Below are 17,694 nucleotides of genomic sequence, written 5' to 3'. Positions count from 1 at the left end.
TTTACAACTTCTGACGAGTTAAAATAACACCATTTAAAAATTTAGCCACCGTTTCCAATGGCTGGTAGTTGTGGCTGTTTAAAAGATATATAACCTTCTGTTTATCTGTAATGCCTTCACTTCCATGCAGGAAGGGGATTATGTGCTTCTTCCTACCTATCTCGTAAAAAGGACAATCCAACAGCATATGAGATACTGTTTCCACAGAACCCATGCCACACGGGCATTTCCTTTCTTTATGTGGGATTCCAAGGTGGCGTCCAAGGCTAAAGGAGGAAGGCTAAAGGAGGAAGGCAGGGCATTACACCTAGCTAAGCCCAGTGCAAAATCTTAGTTTTCTGTCTCCCTGCACCCCTTCCGCTGGCCCCCTTCCGCTGGCCCCTTTCGCTGGCCCTTCCGCCGGCCTCTACATCTGGGCCTATAACATCTATCTAGACCTACCGTTCTCCCTGGGGGTGGAAGAATTTAATATTAGGCACCGGGCGCCACCTACACCTATGCCTATATTTATTTTACATTTAAATGCTAATGTTTAGCTAGTTTTCGCTGCTTTTATAAGTTTTAGCCTATTTATGATGTTTTAAAATTGTATTTATTATCTGCTGTACACCGCCCAGAGCCCCTCGGGGATGGGGCGGTCTAGAAGCCCAAAGTATAAATAAAATAAAAATAAATAAAATATGAGCGACCACCCTCCTACACCACGACCAAACAAATTTTTTTTGCACCAGGTCTTGATGTTGGTGTATGGACCCAGGGGGAAGGAGAAGGGGTGTGGGGGATGATTTTCCACCGCCCATGTGACTGATTGGCCACAGCCCGGGGACCAGAAGTTCTGTAGTGCAGCCTGTGGCATTGCCCCTATGCCCCCAACTGACTGGCAACCCTTGTCCCATGGGACACAACAGCCGGCTGTTGGCGGGGCGTCTCGCTGTCTAAATCATCCCTTCCTTCTTTCTCTCTTTAAGTGTACAATCGACCGGTAGAGGAAGCATCTCTGGAATTTCTACTGACCGATTACGATGTCATTTACGGCCGCCGCAAGCAGCTGGAACTTGACATCCAGGCTGCTTTCCTACGGTTCATGGCCTGCTCACTGAAGGGCTACCGCACCTACCTCCGGCCCATCACCCAAGCACCCTCTGAGAAGACCCGTGACTCCAGCAATCTCTTCTACCTCCAGGGTATGGCAAGCTGTTCTTCTAGCTGAGGGGGTAGTTCTGTGGGCGTAGCTCAGGGGTCTGCAACCTGTGGCTCTCCAGATGTTCATGGACTACAAATCCCATCAGCCCTTGCCAGCATGGTCAATTGGCCATGCTGGCAGGGGCTGATGGGCATTGCAGTCCATGAACATCTGGAGAGCCGCAGGTTGCAGACCCCTGGCGTAGCTTCTTCGAGCCAGTGTGAGGGTGCTACCATTCACCTGTAGGGGGCAGTCTTGAATTTCTGTACTTTTTTTTGAATGATCGTTTTAGAAGAAGAGGAGGAGTTTAAATTTATATCCCCCCCTTTCTCTCCTGTAAAGAGACTCAAAGGGGCTTACAATCTCCTTTCCATTCCCCCCTCACAACAAACACCCTGTGAAATGGGTGGGGCTGAGAGAGCTCCAAAGAACTGTGACTAGCCCAAGGTCACCCAGCTGGCATGTGTTCAAGTTCACAAGCTAAACTGGTTCACCAGATAAGCCTCCACAGCTCAAGTGGCAGAGCAGGGAATCAACCCCGTTCTCCAGATTGGAGTGCACCTGCTCTTAACCACTACACCACGCTGGCTCATTTTAGCCAGATGCCTGTGTGCTGTGGCTCAGTTATAAAACATCGGCAAAAGGTTCCCGGTTAAACCAGCAGCATCTCCAGTTAAAAAGGATCCGGCAAAGGAAGTTTTTTACATCACTTGCTACCTGGACCCCCTTTTTAACTGCCAGGATCGCTGTCAGAAATATCAAGAGACTTAAGGTGACAGGCCAGGCGAAACAAACACAGGATGCTGGGGAGTAAATCCTCACTGTCCCAGAGTAATAAGCCTGCCCCAGCCCCTTTACTCAACCCTCTATGGGACAGTTCCGAGTTTTAATCAACAAGTCTGCCCTGCAAGGTGGGACACTTTCAAGTTTTGTTCCAAAAGCAAGCATTCTGGTAGATGTAGCCAGTGAAGTACTAGATTTTGATTGAAGTCTCAAAGCCCACAGAACACCACAGCATATAATTAATAAGGTTTATTCAGAGAAGCACGCAGGAATATATAAATATCACAGCAAGGAGGAAATAATAAAATTTAAATAGCTAACTTACAATAGTAGCTGGTGTGGGTTTTCTGGACCGCGCAGCTGGGGTCTAGTATTTTTGACTCTTAACGTTTTGCCTGCATCTATGGGTGGCCACGGAAGAAACACATCTCACCATGACATGCCACTGAAGGTGGAGGAAGGAAAGGAAGAATGAGGGCAAGACTAAAACAAGAAACAAGGAACAAGGTTGGCCAAACCCCCCAAAACTTGCCACACAACAGGAATTGCACAAGGAAGTGTTAATACCAACAATGACTAAAGTGCATATATGCGATATTCACAAAATAATATAATTGTACAAGTTCAAAGGAGCAGCAAAGTTCGAAGCAGCAGCAGCAGCAGCAAAACGCCTGCGCGCTGAAGTGCGTTTTCGCTGATCTTCTTCAGTGCATGTGCGTCCTCTTCAGTGCATATGTATAGTATTAGTACTTATTTCCATCATTCAAAAATTGCTATATGCTACCCCCTCTGCTAGTCTCCAAATGGTGTCTCAAGATTTTCTCCCCTGAAGAGAAAATCGTTTTGCTGCTGCTTCTTCGAACCTTGCTGCTCCTTTGAACTTGTGCAATTTGGCGGCAGGTTGCTGTTTCTTGAACCGGTGCCACTTGGCGGTGTGGTGAGTGGACCGCGACTCCACCAGATTCCGCCTTTTTTCCCATTTTGTCCATGTTTTCCATTGGACTGTGAATGAAATATTTAATAGAATTACGGTTGAGAGGACCTTATGGACTCGTGGAATTGTTCTTGATTATGTTGTTTTGTGAATATTGCATATATGCACTTTAGTCATTGTTGGTATTAACACTTCCTTGTGCGTGCCACTGAAGGTGCCAGCTGTAGATGCGGGCTAAATGCTGGGAGCTAAAACTACTGAACGGCACAGCCACGCAACGTGGAAAACCCGCCACAGCCAGCTGATTCTGGCTGTGGAAGCTTTCGACAATACAGGCTTGGGAATGTTCAACCCGGAAAAGGGGGGGTTTGAGGGGGCTCTCCTGAAGTATTTGAAAGACTGCTACATAAAAGGAAGCAGGGGGTTGTTCTGAGGGCAGAAGACAGGGCTCGCAATAATGGGTTTAAAATATGAGAAGAAAGGGACTGGTTGGATATTAGGAAACATTTTTTAACAGTAAGAGCAGTTCAGCAGTGGAATCAGCTGCCTAGGGAGGAGGTGAGCTCCCCCCGCTCTGTCAATCTTCAAGCAGCAGCTGGAGGAACTCTAGCCAGGGATCCAACTCTATGGTTCTATCGTAGAGTTCCAATTCTACGCTTCCAAAGCCAATTTCTCAACAATGGCCGACGTCTCCAAATGGAATTCCGTGTCGTATGAAGCATCTTAGAAATCAGGGGGCCTTGATAGCCAGCATTCCCTGATGTGGGCATAGCTAGGGACCCCTTCAATGGCTTTCTCCATTTAAAATATGAGTAGAAAGGGACTGGTTGGATATTAGGAAACATTTTTTAACAGTAAGAGCAGTTCAGCAGTGGAATCAGCTGCCTAGGGAGGAGGTGAGCTCCCCCCGCTCTGTCAATCTTCAAGCAGCAGCTGGAGGAACTCTAGCCAGGGATCCAACTCTATGGTTCTATCATAGAGTTCCAATTCTACGCTTCCGAAGCCAATTGCTCAACAATGGCCAACATCTCCAAATGGAATTCCATGTCGTATGGCAGTGGTGGCGAACCTTTGGCACTCCAGATGTTATGGACTACAATTCCCATGAGCCCCTGCCAGTATGGTCAATTGGCCATGCTGGCAGGGGCTGATGGGAATTGTAGTCCATAAAATCTGGAGTGCCAAAGGTTCACCACCACGGACGTATGGGATGCATCGTAGAAATCAGAGGGCCCTGATAGCCACCATTCCCTGATGTGGACATAGCTAGGGACCCCTTCAATGGCTTTCTCCATTTAAAATATGAGTAGAAAGGGACTGGTTGGATATTAGGAAACATTTTTTAACAGTAAGAGCAGTTCAGCAGTGGAATCAGCTGCCTAGGGAGGAGGTGAGCTCCCCCCGCTCTGTCAATCTTCAAGCAGCAGCTGGAGGAACTCTAGTCAGGGATCCAACTCTATGGTTCTATCATAGAGTTCCAATTCTACGCTTCCGAAGCCAATTGCTCAACAATGGCCAACATCTCCAAATGGAATTCCATATTGTATGGCAGTGGTGGTGAACCTTTGGCACTCCAGAGGTTATGGACTACAATTCCCATGAGCCCCTGCCAGTATGGTCAATTGGCCATGCTGGCAGGGGCTGATGGGAATTGTAGTCCATAAAATCTGGAGTGCCAAAGGTTTACCACCACGGACGTATGGGATGCATCGTAGAAATCAGAGGGCCCTGATAGCCACCATTCCCTGATGTGGACATAGCTAGGGACCCCTTCAATGGCTTTCTCCATTTAAAATATGAGTAGAAAGGGACTGGTTGGATATTAGGAAACATTTTTTAACAGTAAGAGCAGTTCAGCAGTGGAATCAGCTGCCTAGGGAGGAGGTGAGCTCCCCCCGCTTTGTCAATCTTCAAGCAGCAGCTGGAGGAACTCTAGCCAGGGATCCAACTCTATGGTTCTATCATAGAGTTCCAATTCTATGCTTCCGAAGCCAATTTCTCAACAATGGCCGACGTCTCCAAATGGAATTCCGTGTCGTATGAAGCATCTTAGAAATCAGGGGGCCTTGATAGCCAGCATTCCCTGATGTGGGCATAGCTAGGGACCCCTTCAATGGCTTTCTCCCTGTCCTGTACAGGCTTCCTGAAATCGAGAGACCGGGCCTACCACAAGTTCTACGGACAGCTCTTGCGCACCCAGCTCTTTACGCAGTTCATCGAGGAATGCTCGTTTGTCAGTGACCGGCATACCTCCCTGGAGTTCTTTGACTCGTGTGTTGAGAAGGTAACTGGGAAAGGGATCTTGGGAAGAAGGCTGTGCGAGGGTGGACTCTTTAGTTTAGAGAGGAGACATCTGAGGGGGGATATGATTGAAGTCTATAAAATTATCCATGGGGTAGAAAATGTTGACAGTGAGAAATTTTTCTCTCTTTCTCACAATACTAGAACCAGGGGCGTTCACTGAAAATGCTGGGGGAAAGAATTAGGACTAATAAAAGGAAACACTTCTTCACGCAACGTGTGATTGGTGTTTGGAATATGCTGCCACAGGAGGTGGTGATGGCCACTAACCTGGATAGCTTTAAAAGGGGCTTGGACAGATTTATGTGAGGAGAAGTCGATTTATGGCTACCAATCTTGATCCTCCTTGATCTCAGATTGCAAATGCCTTAACAGTCCAGGTGCTCGGGAGCAACAGCCGCAGAAGGCCATTGCTTTCACATCCTGCACGTGAGCTCCCAATGGCACCTGGTGGGCCATTGCGAGTAGCAGAGAGCTGGACTAGATGGACTCTGGCTGATCCAGCTGGCATGTTCTTATGTTCTTCTTAAGGGATGTCATGTTGGTGAGGGAGCAAATTTGTTTTCTGCGGCTTCAGAGACTAGAACTGAAAGTAATGGGTTCAAGGTGCAGGAAAAGAGATTCCACCTAAACATCGGGAAAAACTTCCTGACTGTCAGGGCTGTTCGACAGTGGAATGCACTGCCTCGGAGTGTGGTGGAGTCTCCTTCTTTGGAGCTTTTTAAACAGAGGCTGGATGACTGGAGTGCTTTGATTGCGTCTTCCTGCATTGCAGGGGGTCGGACTTGATGGCCCTTGGGGTCTCTACCAACTCTATAATTCTGTGATTCTGTACCCCATCCCAATAACGTTTCCCCCCCAAAATGTGTTTTGTATATTTGTGTTGTAAGCCCCCCGCTGAGCCCTGCTTAGTCAGGGAACAGGCCGGCTAAAAATCAAATAAAATTAAAATAAAGCATTTTTCCCCACTAAAACATTAGAATACATGCAATACTGATCAAACCTGAATTTTTTTTTGTTTCTCGCACAAATTTATTTATTAGATTTAGTAATCGCCTCTCCCATGTCTGACTCTGGGCGATGTACAATCAAAAGTGCAATGCATAAAAAACCGTTTTGACACGGACCCCTAATTTAAAAGATGAAACAGTACCCAATCAATAAAATAAAATAACCCACACAGTCCATAAGATCAGAAATTATTGAACCGGACTACTCTAAAAGCATGAAACCGAGCGGAGAAGTAAAACCCACCTATGGCTGAGGAAACACATAGCCCCAGGAGAGACGGGTCGTCAAAGATCAGCCTCAACGGAATGCCTGGCGGAACAACTCTGTTTTGCAGGCCCTGCGGAACTCCATGAAGTCCCACAGTGCCCTTATCTCTTCTAGGAGACTGTTCCATCAGGAAGGGGCCGAGGGCGAAGAGGCCCTGGCCCGTGTTGAGGCCAAATGGACCTCCCGTGGGCCTGGGATAATTAGAAGTCCCTTGGCTCCTGTTCTTTATATCATCTATCTATCTATCTATCTATCTATCTATCTATCTATCTATCTATCTATCTATCTATCTATCTATCTATCTATCTATCTATCTATCTATCTATCATCTATCATCTATCATCTATCTATCTATCTATCTATCTATCTATCTATCTATCTATCTATCTATCTATCTATCTATCTATCTATCTATCTATCTATCTATCTATCTATCTATCTATCTATCTATTCAGTAATCACTACTGCACAGAGGATTATCGGCTGCCCTCTCCCCTCCTTAGAAGAACTCTATAATTCCCGAAGCCTAAAGAAAGCCCAAAATATTCTGAGAGACCCGTCTCATCCAGCACACTCTCTTTTTGAACTGTTACCATCTGGCAGATGATACAGGTCTATAAAAACTAGGACAAAGAGGCTTAGAGACAGCTTCTACTCTAGAACTGTGGCTATGCTGAACTCCGCGGCTTTGTGTTGATGTGTTTGGGGCTGTGTAGGGATGGGTGGAGGAAGGGGAAAGTGAGGATGGGGTATGAGTCTGAAATTGTGTGCATCGAGGAATGCTGCTGTAAATTTCGTTGTGCGTGCACAATGACAATAAAATGCTTATGCTTATGCTTATATATGTATATCTATCTATCTATCTATCTATCTATCTATCTATCTATCTATCTATCTATCTATCTATCTATCTATCTATCTATCTATCTATCTATCATATATATATATGATATATATATATATATATATATATATATATATATATATATATATATATATGATATATATATATATATATATATATATAGAGAGAGAGAGAGAGAGAGAGAGAGAGAGAGAGAGAGAGAGAGATGCATCTTAGCTAGCATATTGAAGTGTAGTGTTTGGCATATTTATGAAATGTAAAAAACTTTAGTACTCCACAAGCTAAATTACAGTATACCCAGAATCCTTGGCTGCTGTGAGTGTCACCCCCTGCAGACTGGTCTATGTCAGAGAATTGCAGCTGCTTCCTCCTTAAACGTCCTGTGTGTGCTGTGGCTCCCTGGTCTTTCCCCTTAATTTCCACGTGGTATCCTCGCATTCTCCCCTTCAGGTACAGGTGGATCTGGAAAAGCCGGAAGAGTCCCCCCTGATGGAACTGGATGACACCCATGGCAGCGAACACACAGTGTTTATCATGCCCCCCGAGGAGCCGACGGCGCCCGATGGGTCGGAGTTGCCCCCACGCTATCAGTGAGTTCTGTCGGATCCCATCTGACGTTTCTAACTTCCTGTTCAATCAATCAACCAATCAGTCAGTTTTAGTACGGTCAGAGACCAGAAATTGTTAAACACAGAGTATAGAAATCACAATACACAATTTCCAAATAAAATGTTTGGGAACGTTATTTAAAAACTACAAACATTTTACAGATGCGAAAATGTTAAAACCATAAAATCCCGATCGGATCTCAAAACTGAAAACTCAAATGATGTTTACAACCAAAATAAAAAATAATAATAATCTAAATGCCCTGCCACTAATTTGTGTTAAAATTGCCCTATTTGTATCTACGACTTTTAACAACGTAAGCGCTGACAATCGCCACCACTCTTGTGATATTAGGTTTATCATCTTCTAGAAGACTTTTTATACAATTCTCCTCTGAACCAGCTAAGATTGCTATTGGGAGAGAGCTAAACATCTTTGCCCTCATCTCCTTATGCACGGGGCAACGTAGAAATATGTGTGACAGGGTCTCTATTTCCGCCGTCTCACATGCACAAAACCAATTGACAAAGGCGTATCAAGGGGGGAAAAACCCCGATACACTGGTGTGTCCTCCGCCCCTGCCCCTGCCACGTCCACCCCGCCCCAGAATGCCCCTGCCCTGGAATGTCCCGCCATGTCCCAGAACCCAAGGGTGTGCGCCCAGTGCGTCCCCCCCTGTCCCTTTGGAGCTACACCTCTGCCTATTGAGCAGCAGTGGCGTAGGAGATTAAGAGCTCATGTATCTAATCTGGAGGAACCGGGTTTGATTCCCAGCTCTGCCGCCTGAGCTGTGGAGGCTCATCTGGGGGATTCAGATTAGCCTGTGCACTCCCACACACGCCAGCTGGGTGACCTTGGGCTAGTCACAGCTCTTCTGAGCTCTCTCAGCCCCACCCACCTCACAGGGTGTTTGTTGTGAGAGGGGAAGGGCAAGGAGATTGTAAGCCCCTTTGAGTCTCCTGCAGGAGAGAAAGGGGGGATATAAATCCAAACTCTTCTTCTTCTTCTTCTACAGTAGTTTCTTATGTCTACCATCTACCCTGTTTCCCCGAATATAAGACATCCCCTGAAAATAAGACGTAGTAGAGGTTTTGCTGAAGTGCAAAATATAAGGCATTCCCCCCAAAGTAAAACGTAGCAAAGTTTTTGTTTGGAAGCATCCCCGACGAACAGAACACAGAAAAATAGACATTCCCTGAAAATAAGGCATAGCGCATCTTTGGGAGCAAAAATTAATATAAGACACTGTCTTATTTTCGGGGAAACACGGTAACATTGCAGATGGAAAAGCATCACATCTGGCAAGTGCAAAAGCTCTCCTAAGTGACTGAATATCCAGATCATAAAGATAAGGAGATTGACTCGAGATGTATTTATGTGATGACTTAAGATTGAAGTTCCTGTTAAAAGGGCACCAAATCTTTATTAGCAGAACAGTAATGAGGGGCCGGTTTCCCTGAAACACAGAGTGTCAAAATACCCGCTGTGGCTTCCTGCGCTGTAGCGTACAGCCGTGGGGAAGCTTTGGGACCGTGCTGTCTTATTGAGGAAAAGCCTGTTTTAGTAACGTATGTGTAACGTGCCATTGAGTCACAACCAATTTGCAGCGAGCCCATTGGGATTTCAAAGCGAGAGACTGGCAGGGGGGTTTCCTGTTGCGTTCCTCTGCATAATAAAGCTGGTATTCCTTAGCGGTCCCTTTTAGTCATTTGAAGGTCTGTCACTTAGAGGAGGACAGGGAGCTATTCCTGTTGGCGGAAGAGGATAGGACTCTCAATAGCCTGGTGAGCCAGCATGGCACAGTGATTAAGAGCAGCTTGGTGTAGTGGTTAAGAGCAGGTGGATTCTAATCTGGAGAACCAGGTTTGATTCCTCACTCCTCCATATGAGTGACGGAGGCTTATCTGGTGAACCAGACGTGCTTCGTTACTCCTACATTCCTGCTGGGTGACCTTGGAACAGTCACCGTTCTCTCAGGACTCTCTCAACTCCACCTACCTCACCAGGTGTCTGTTGTGGGGAGAGGAAGAGAAAGGAGCTTGTAAGCCACCTTGAGTCTCCTTGCAGGAGGGAAAGATGTAGTTAATAATGGTGGATTCTAATCTAGAGAACCAGGTTTGATTCCCATTCCTCCACGTGAAGCTACTGGATGACCTTGGGCCAGCCATAGTTCTATATGAAGAAAAATTACACAGCCTGACTAAAAAAAACAGCAATAAAGCCATAAACTTTAATAGAAATGTTTTGTCAAAGGCTTTCACAGCCGGATTCAACTGGTTCTGGTGCGTTTTCCGGGCTGTGTGGCCGTGGTCTGGTGGATCTTGTTCCTAATGTTTCGCCGGCATCTGTGTGTAACAGACTTCCCTCTGTGATACACGTCTGAAGATGCCAGCCACAAATGCAGGCGAAACGTTAGGAACAAGATCCACCAGACCACGGCCGCACAACCCAGAAAGCCCACCGGAACCAGTTTAACAGAAATGATCAAAAGCACATGAACCAACAGACAAGAAAGGGATCCCAAAATATGCACAAAAGATAACGAGTCTCTGTGTAAATAATATTCCCTCAGTGAAATCCTTGTAATTCAGTTGTAAGCATCTAGCAGTCATCCAGTAATCAAATGAAATGAAATGAATGCTTGTCCTTCATCAAAACATTGGAATATCCAAATAGTCGGCTGCTTGTTGCTCTGATGAAAGAGGCTTGAAGTACTCCAGTTGCCAGATCTCACCTGGATACCTGAGCCCTTGAGGGGGGGGGGTGTTTAAAAATGTAATAAATAAATAAAGAGATAAAGTGGCCATGCATAAGCATGAATAAATATCAAAAGTTGGAAGTACTCTAGTTGCCAGATGTTAGCTCAGGGTCGAACGACCCTTTCACAGGGGTCGCCTAAGACTCTCTGCATCAGTGTTCTCCATCTGTAAAATGGATAAATGTTAGAGTTGGGAGTCACCACAACATTAGGAACTGTATTAAAGAGTCGCGGCATTAGGAAGATTGAGGACCACTAGCTGGATGCCCCATCAGGAGATAAGCTGGCCACATGTAAACATCAAATAGATATCAGAATCCGGGTAAGTTAAACACTTTCGACTTTAGTCCTTTTCAGCCACAACAATTATATACAGAAGGTATCAAGGCATCTAGGCCAAAAGTACCGTATATACTTGTGTATAAGTCGACCCGCATATATGTCGAGGCACCTAATTTTACCACAAAAAACTGGGAAAACTTATTAACTCACGTATAAGTCGAGGGTGGGAAATGCAGCAGCTACTGGTAAATTTCAAAAATAAAAATAGATAACAATAAAATTACATTAATTGAGGCTTCAGTAGGTTAAATGTTTTTGAATATTTCTTTCAAAGAAAAACAGTAAACTAGCTCTGTAAGTGGAAAAGAGGGTCAACAGAAACAATATGGTCTCAACAATAACTTTAAAAGTACAAAAACCTTAGTTCAACCAGCAACCAAGCTAAAACACAAGAGTTAAAATAGTTCAAAACTGGATTTTTGGTCAGGGGAGGAATGTTTATGTTAGCACTACCAATATTTCAGAGTATCTTTAGGAAACCCTCCTGATGATACCACCCAGGTTTGGTGAAGTTTGGTTCAGGGGGTCCAAAGTTATGGACACTCAAAATGTAGCCCATCTACTATTAGCTCCCATTGGAAACAATGGGGGATGGGGCACCCCCTTTGGGAATCCATAACTTTGGACCCCCTAAGCCAAACATCAGCAAACCTGGATGGTATCAGCAAGAGATTATCCTGATGATACTGTCTAGGTTTGGTGAAGTTTGGTCCAAGGGTTCCAAAGTTATGGACCCTCAAAATGTAGCCCCATCTACTATTAGGTCCCATTGGAAACAATGGGGGATGGGGCACCCCCTTTTGGGGTCCATAACTTTGCACCCCCTGAATCAAACGTTACCAAACTTGGCTGGTATCATCAGGAGTGTCACCTGATGATATCCAGAAATTTTGGTGCTGCTAGCCTAAAAACTGCACCCCCTGGAGGCCGACAAAGTAAAAACCCTAAAAAAATTTAAATACAGCTGACTCGTGTATAAGTCGAGGGGGGCTTTTTCAGCACAAAAAATGTGCTGAAAAACTCGACTTATACACGAGTATATATGGTATAACTTCAGAAGACGAAGCATCAAAATTCTCAAACCAAATGCATCAAAGCATCATTTCTATTAAAGTTTATTACTGCTGTTCTTTTGAGCCAGGCAGAGTAATTTTTCTTTATACATCCACACTGTTTCTGGACAGACATAGTTCTCTCAGGACTCTCTCAGCCCCACCTACCTTACAACGTGTCTGTTGCGGGGAGAGGAAGGGAAAGGAGTTTGTAAGCCCCCTTGAGACTCCTTATGGTTGAAAAACGTGGGGTATAAATCCAAACTCTTCTTCAATGATGGAATTAAATGAGGGGAATCCATCCTATATCTGTGCATTTCATTCTTCCTAACTGTAAACTCTTACATTTATTTCTGTTGAGATTTATTTTGTTAGTTTAGTCCCAGCTCTCTGATCTGTCCAGATCATTTTGAATCCTGCCTCTGTCCTCCAGGGTATTAGCTACCCCCCCCCCCATGTGATGTCATTTGCAAATTCGATTAGCACGCCCTCTATTCCATCATCCAAGTCATTGATAAAAGATTGAATAGCGCTGGGCCCAGGACAGAACTCTGTGGCACCCCACTAGTCACCTGTCTCCAGGTTAAAGAGGAGCCACTGGTGAGCACCCATTGGGTTTGGTCCGTCTGGTTTCTTGAATCTGGTTTATTTATTTACATGATTTATGCTTCAGCTTTCATCATTTGCACTCAAAGCAGATTACCCAGAGCGAGTCAATACTATTGACAGGATGGGGCACTCAATAAATAGTGCAACAGAATCTGGGCTGTAGATCTAACCAGAAGTTTGAACAGAACAGAAGCAAATCATGAGAATTAACGTGACACATTAAATGATGCAAAATTAAATAGTAGGATTGAACTTACAGCGAACTATACACAGTAGTATTGACTACAATTGCTTCAAAAATTTTTTTCCAGCAACCTTGGCCAGTTATGCATGCACTACTTACCCCATGGCTGATTCTCTAACTTTGCTTCACAGTGTGGTTTTCCTGCAGTCCTTTGTTTACTCAGCTTGCCCACCTACAAAGAGCCAGACTGGTGTCGTGGTTAAGAGCAGGTGCACTCTAATCTGGAGAACCAGGTTTGATTCCCTGCTCTGTCACCTGAGCTGTGGAGGCTTATCTGGTGAACCAGATTAGCTTGTGCACTCCAGCACATGCCAGCTGGGTGACCTGGGGCTAGTCACAGTTCCTTGGAGCTCTCATCCTCACCCACCTCACAGGGTGTTTGTTGTTGGGGGGGGGGGAAGGGAAAGGAGATTGTAAGCCCTTTTGAGTCTCCTTATAGGAGAGAAAGAGGGGATATAAATCCAAACTCCTTCTCCTCCTTTATCTTCTCCTCCTCCTTAAATGTTCCTATCTGTCATGGAAGATGCTATCGCTACAGTAAAGGGAAGTCACATATGACTGTGAGAAGCATCTTTGCCTTTTGATCTGAAGGGAGGACAGGAAACTATGCAGAGGTGCTAGGATGAAACTTCAAAGGCCTAAGTTACCTCATGGCCTGAACAGAGTTTTCCTGAGAGAGGGAAAACAAAGGTTTTAGAATTCCATCTTGAGACATGATCAGGTAAGCATCTCTTGGCCATGGGTTCCCGGAATGGGGACAAAGAACCAAAAGGAATGTAACCAGTTGAGCAATCACTTACTGCATTTCTGTTTTATTTCTTTGATTTCTGTTTTTCAATTAAAAAATTGTTGAGACCTCAGCTGGTTGGAGTTATTGGGGAAAAGAACCCAGGTTTTACTGAAACAAGCGTGGCTCTCCCAGGCTTGCTTTCATGATACTATCCAAGCCAATTTTGTTTGCCAGCCTCCTTGTTGATTCCGTGTAACCCACCTCTTGCCTCGACCGGAACCCGTGGGCTCCTCACCTTCAGGTTCAAGTGCGAAGGGAACCCTTCCTGTCTCCTCTCCCCCAGGTATGACGGTTTCCCCGTGCTTCAGGCCAAGCTCTTCGAGCGCCCCCAGGACCAGCTCGTGCCCTCGGTCTGCCAAGCCCGAAGCAGTGCACCCAGCAGCCCGGCGCCTCGCAGGACCAAACAGGTAATCGTGCCGGCGTGTGAGCACCGGAGGAGGACATCGCTGCTGCCTTGGAGAACCTGTGGGGGGCTGGTCAGCTGGTAGAATGTATTGCAGTAGTCTAGTCTGGAAGTAACTAAGGCATGGATCGCGGTGGCTAAATCCTTTCTCCTTGCTTGTCTTATTTTTATTTTATTTTATTATTCCATCTTGGGCCCTGCCTTTCCCCCCTCCCAGCCTTTTTGATCGGGCGCCTGTCTTTAATCTTGCTTGCTTTTAACTTTGTCATTTAAATTTTAAGAAACTGCTGCTGTGGAAATTTATTTTAATGTGGTTAGTTTTAGTTATGTAACAACAACAGCAACCACCTTTATTTGGCATTTAAAAATAGGTTCTAGAGCATTGCCAGACATTTTTGAAATACAAATCAAGAGTACATTCAAAGCGCAGACAGGAAGACTGTATATAGCAGTATACATTACTTAGAAAGTTCTGTCACTTGTAAAAGAAATTTTGCTACTTTTTCCAAGAGCACGACATCTGTGTTGTTTAACAGAAGCTCCACAACAGAACAGTCAGAGTCACTTTCAGATTTGTCTAGGGCCAGCCTGGGAGAGAAATTCCTAATGTATTTTATGTGCTGTTATTGGAACAGCTGTATTGTGAGCCGCCTCGAGCCCTTTGGGGGTGAGGCGGCCTATAAATCTAAATAATAATAATAATAATAATAATAATAATAATAATAATAATAATAATAATAATAATAATAATAATAATAATAATAATAATAAATTCTACCCTGCCCCTCCTGGCTGAAGCCGGGCTCAGAGCAGCTTGCACACATGGTTAAAAACAATTTGTTTGTTTGTTTGTTTATATTTTAGATTTCTATCCTGCCCTATCCCTGTAGGGCTCAGGGTGGGTTACAATCAAACATTTTACGATAGTATAAATATAAAAAACGTAAAACCAATACACAAAAGTAAAAAAACGATGTTAAAATCCCCTACTTCCCCTCCCCCCGTACGCCGAAAAGATGGCAGGTTGTTTTATATGACTGGCTATCAGTGGTGGCGAACCTTTGGCACTCCAGATGTTATGGACTACAATTCCCATCAGCCCCTGCCAGCATGGCCAATTGGCCGTGCTGGCAGGGGCTGATGGGAATTGTAGTCCATAACATCTGGAGTGCCAAAGGTTCACCACCACGGGGCTAGGTGGAAAAGGCCTGGTGGGACAGCCGTGTTTTGCAGGCCCTGCAGAACTGAGGTAGCTCCCGCAGGGCCCTAACGTCACTTGGCAGCTTCATCCACCAGGCCAGAGCCAGGGAGGTGAAAACCCAGGTTCTTGTTGAAGCCAACCAGGTATATCTCGTGCCAGGGACCATTAGAAGGTTCCCCTTCGATTAACGGAGGGGCCTACGAGGGCAATATGGGGAGATGCGGTCTCGAAGATATGTAGGTCCAATACCGTGGTATTGCACCTATATATCTTTGAGACCGCCTCTCCTCATATTGCCCTCGTAGGCCCCTTCGTTTAATAGTAAGATATCTTAACTAAAAGCTGAGACCTAAAATTCACAGATGGTGTTAAAAATCTATTGGGGGGGTCTAAAGTCTTCAATTTACAACTTATTATCCCAACCAGATGTAGTTTCTTTCATAGAATTTGCCAGGGTGGAGGGAGGGATGCATAGATCACTCGTGCAAGTTGGGAACGCAGAAGGTAACTGGCACATATGGAAGGTAACTGAAAGGGGTCAGAGGCTGTTCCGCCATGATCTTCCAGGAAAGGGAATTCCTGGAAGAGGAATTCCCTGCATTGCGACTAGAATTGGTTCAATCTTGTCCTCTCCAGGAAATGAAGGTAGCTCAGCGGGTGGCGCAGAAATACGCATCGGTGCCGGACATGTGGGCCAAGTGCCTTCTGGGACACTGTTACGGCCTCTGGTTCATCACCCTGCCCACCTACGTGCGTGCCGCACCCTCCAAGGTGCGGGCGCTACAGACGGCGTACGAGGCGCTCAAGCAAATGGAGACCAAGAAGGTGATGCTGCCAGACGAGGTAATTCGCACTCGGTGCAGTCTTGTTTCCCACCTGTAGACCCTGCTCTTTCATCCTCCTTGAGAGACAGTAGCAGACAGAGCGGGGACACCGGGGGAAATGCCGCGAATCCCCAGTTCTGCTTGCTCGGTGGGGGGGGGGGGGGGAACCGTATTGTAAGTCACGTTGTCACCCAACTGTGGGGAGAAAAGTGGAATGCAAATAAACGTGTGCAAAAAATAAAAGCAAATGCATCTTTCTTCCGTAATGAGGACTGCTGGTCTTCTTGGAACTGTGGGGTGTGGTGTAGTGGTTAAGAGCAGGTGGATTCTATTCTGGAGAACCAGGTTTGATTCCCCGCTCCTCCACCTGAGTGGTGGAGGCTTATCTGGTGAACCAGATGTGTTTCCGCACTCCTACATTCCTGCTGGGTGACCTTGGGTTAGTCACAGTTCTCTCAGGACTCCCTTAGCCCCACTTACCTCACAAGGTGCCTGTTGTGGGGAGAGGAAGGGAAAGGAGCTTGTAAGCCACCTTGAGTCTCCTTATAGCAGAGAAAGGGGGGATATAAATCCAAACTACTACTACTACTACTCTCCTCCTCCTCCTCCTCCTCCTCCTCCTTCAACGTTACATGGGTCTGGAAAACCGCAGCAAGTTTACAAGTGAATCCCAGGTTAGACAGCCATGCCAGGTTCCACCAGATTCTGTGACCCTCACAGAACTACAATACCCAGGATTCCTAGCATTGAGGTTAAATTGGGTTCCTGGCTTTGATGGAGTAAACCCGTGGTGGCAGAGACTGATGGGAATTGTAGTCCATGAACATCTGGAGTGCCTTAGGTTTGCCACCACTGGACTAGACCTTCGCTGACCCCTTCATCCCCTCCTCCTTTGCCCCACGTCCAGGTTTGCTACCGGATCCTGATGCAACTGTGCGGGCAGTACGGCGAGCCCGTCCTCTCCGTGCGGGTCATGCTGGAGATGAAGCGAGCGGGCATCGTGCCCAATACCATCACTTATGGCTACTACAACAAGGTAAATCGGGGCTTGGTGTTTGCTTGGGAAAGAGCGCTCTGGATTGCTGTGGAACGCTGCCACTGTTTCTCCCCTTGTCTCAAGCCTTTCCAAATGTGAGGGGTTCTGGCTTCAGAGGAAGGCTCCCTCCGCTGGGGGAAAGCACTGGTGCTAGTGGCATGGATTGGCAGGATACAACTGAATCACTTCTTCCCCTTCAACGGCACAGTATTCTACCTCCCCACCCTGACCGTTTCATAGAATCATAGAGTGGGAAGAGACCCCAAAGGCCATCAAGTCCAACCTCCTGTAATGCAGGAACACACAATCAAAGCACTCCTGTCAGGTGGCCATCCAGCCTCTCTTAAGAAACCTCCAAAGAAGGAGACTTCACCCCACTCCGAGGGAGTTCATTCCACTGTCAAACAGCCCTTACTGTCAGGAAATTCTTCCTAGGAGCAGCAGTGGCGTAGGAGGTTAAGAGCTCGTGTATCTAATCTGGA

General features: G+C 45.9%; 1 protein-coding gene across 1 annotated transcript in view; it reads left to right on the top strand.

Moving 5' to 3' along the window:
• DENND4B (DENN domain containing 4B) overlaps nucleotides 1–17,694 on the top strand; it is a 70,088-nt gene that overhangs the window by 36,732 nt on the left and 15,662 nt on the right. Inside the window, exons 12-17 of the mRNA XM_048503379.1 lie at nucleotides 969–1,184; nucleotides 5,039–5,184; nucleotides 7,795–7,934; nucleotides 14,032–14,155; nucleotides 15,989–16,195; nucleotides 17,084–17,212. Coding sequence (XP_048359336.1) covers nucleotides 969–1,184; nucleotides 5,039–5,184; nucleotides 7,795–7,934; nucleotides 14,032–14,155; nucleotides 15,989–16,195; nucleotides 17,084–17,212 — 962 coding nt within the window. The remainder of the gene's footprint in view (nucleotides 1–968; nucleotides 1,185–5,038; nucleotides 5,185–7,794; nucleotides 7,935–14,031; nucleotides 14,156–15,988; nucleotides 16,196–17,083; nucleotides 17,213–17,694) is intronic.

The sequence above is a fragment of the Sphaerodactylus townsendi genome, linkage group LG01 (genome assembly GCF_021028975.2).
Source record: "Sphaerodactylus townsendi isolate TG3544 linkage group LG01, MPM_Stown_v2.3, whole genome shotgun sequence".
Lineage (NCBI taxonomy): Eukaryota > Metazoa > Chordata > Lepidosauria > Squamata > Sphaerodactylidae > Sphaerodactylus > Sphaerodactylus townsendi.
The sequence above is the reverse complement of the archived record's forward strand: the minus strand, read 5'-3'. Positions and strand labels throughout refer to the sequence as shown.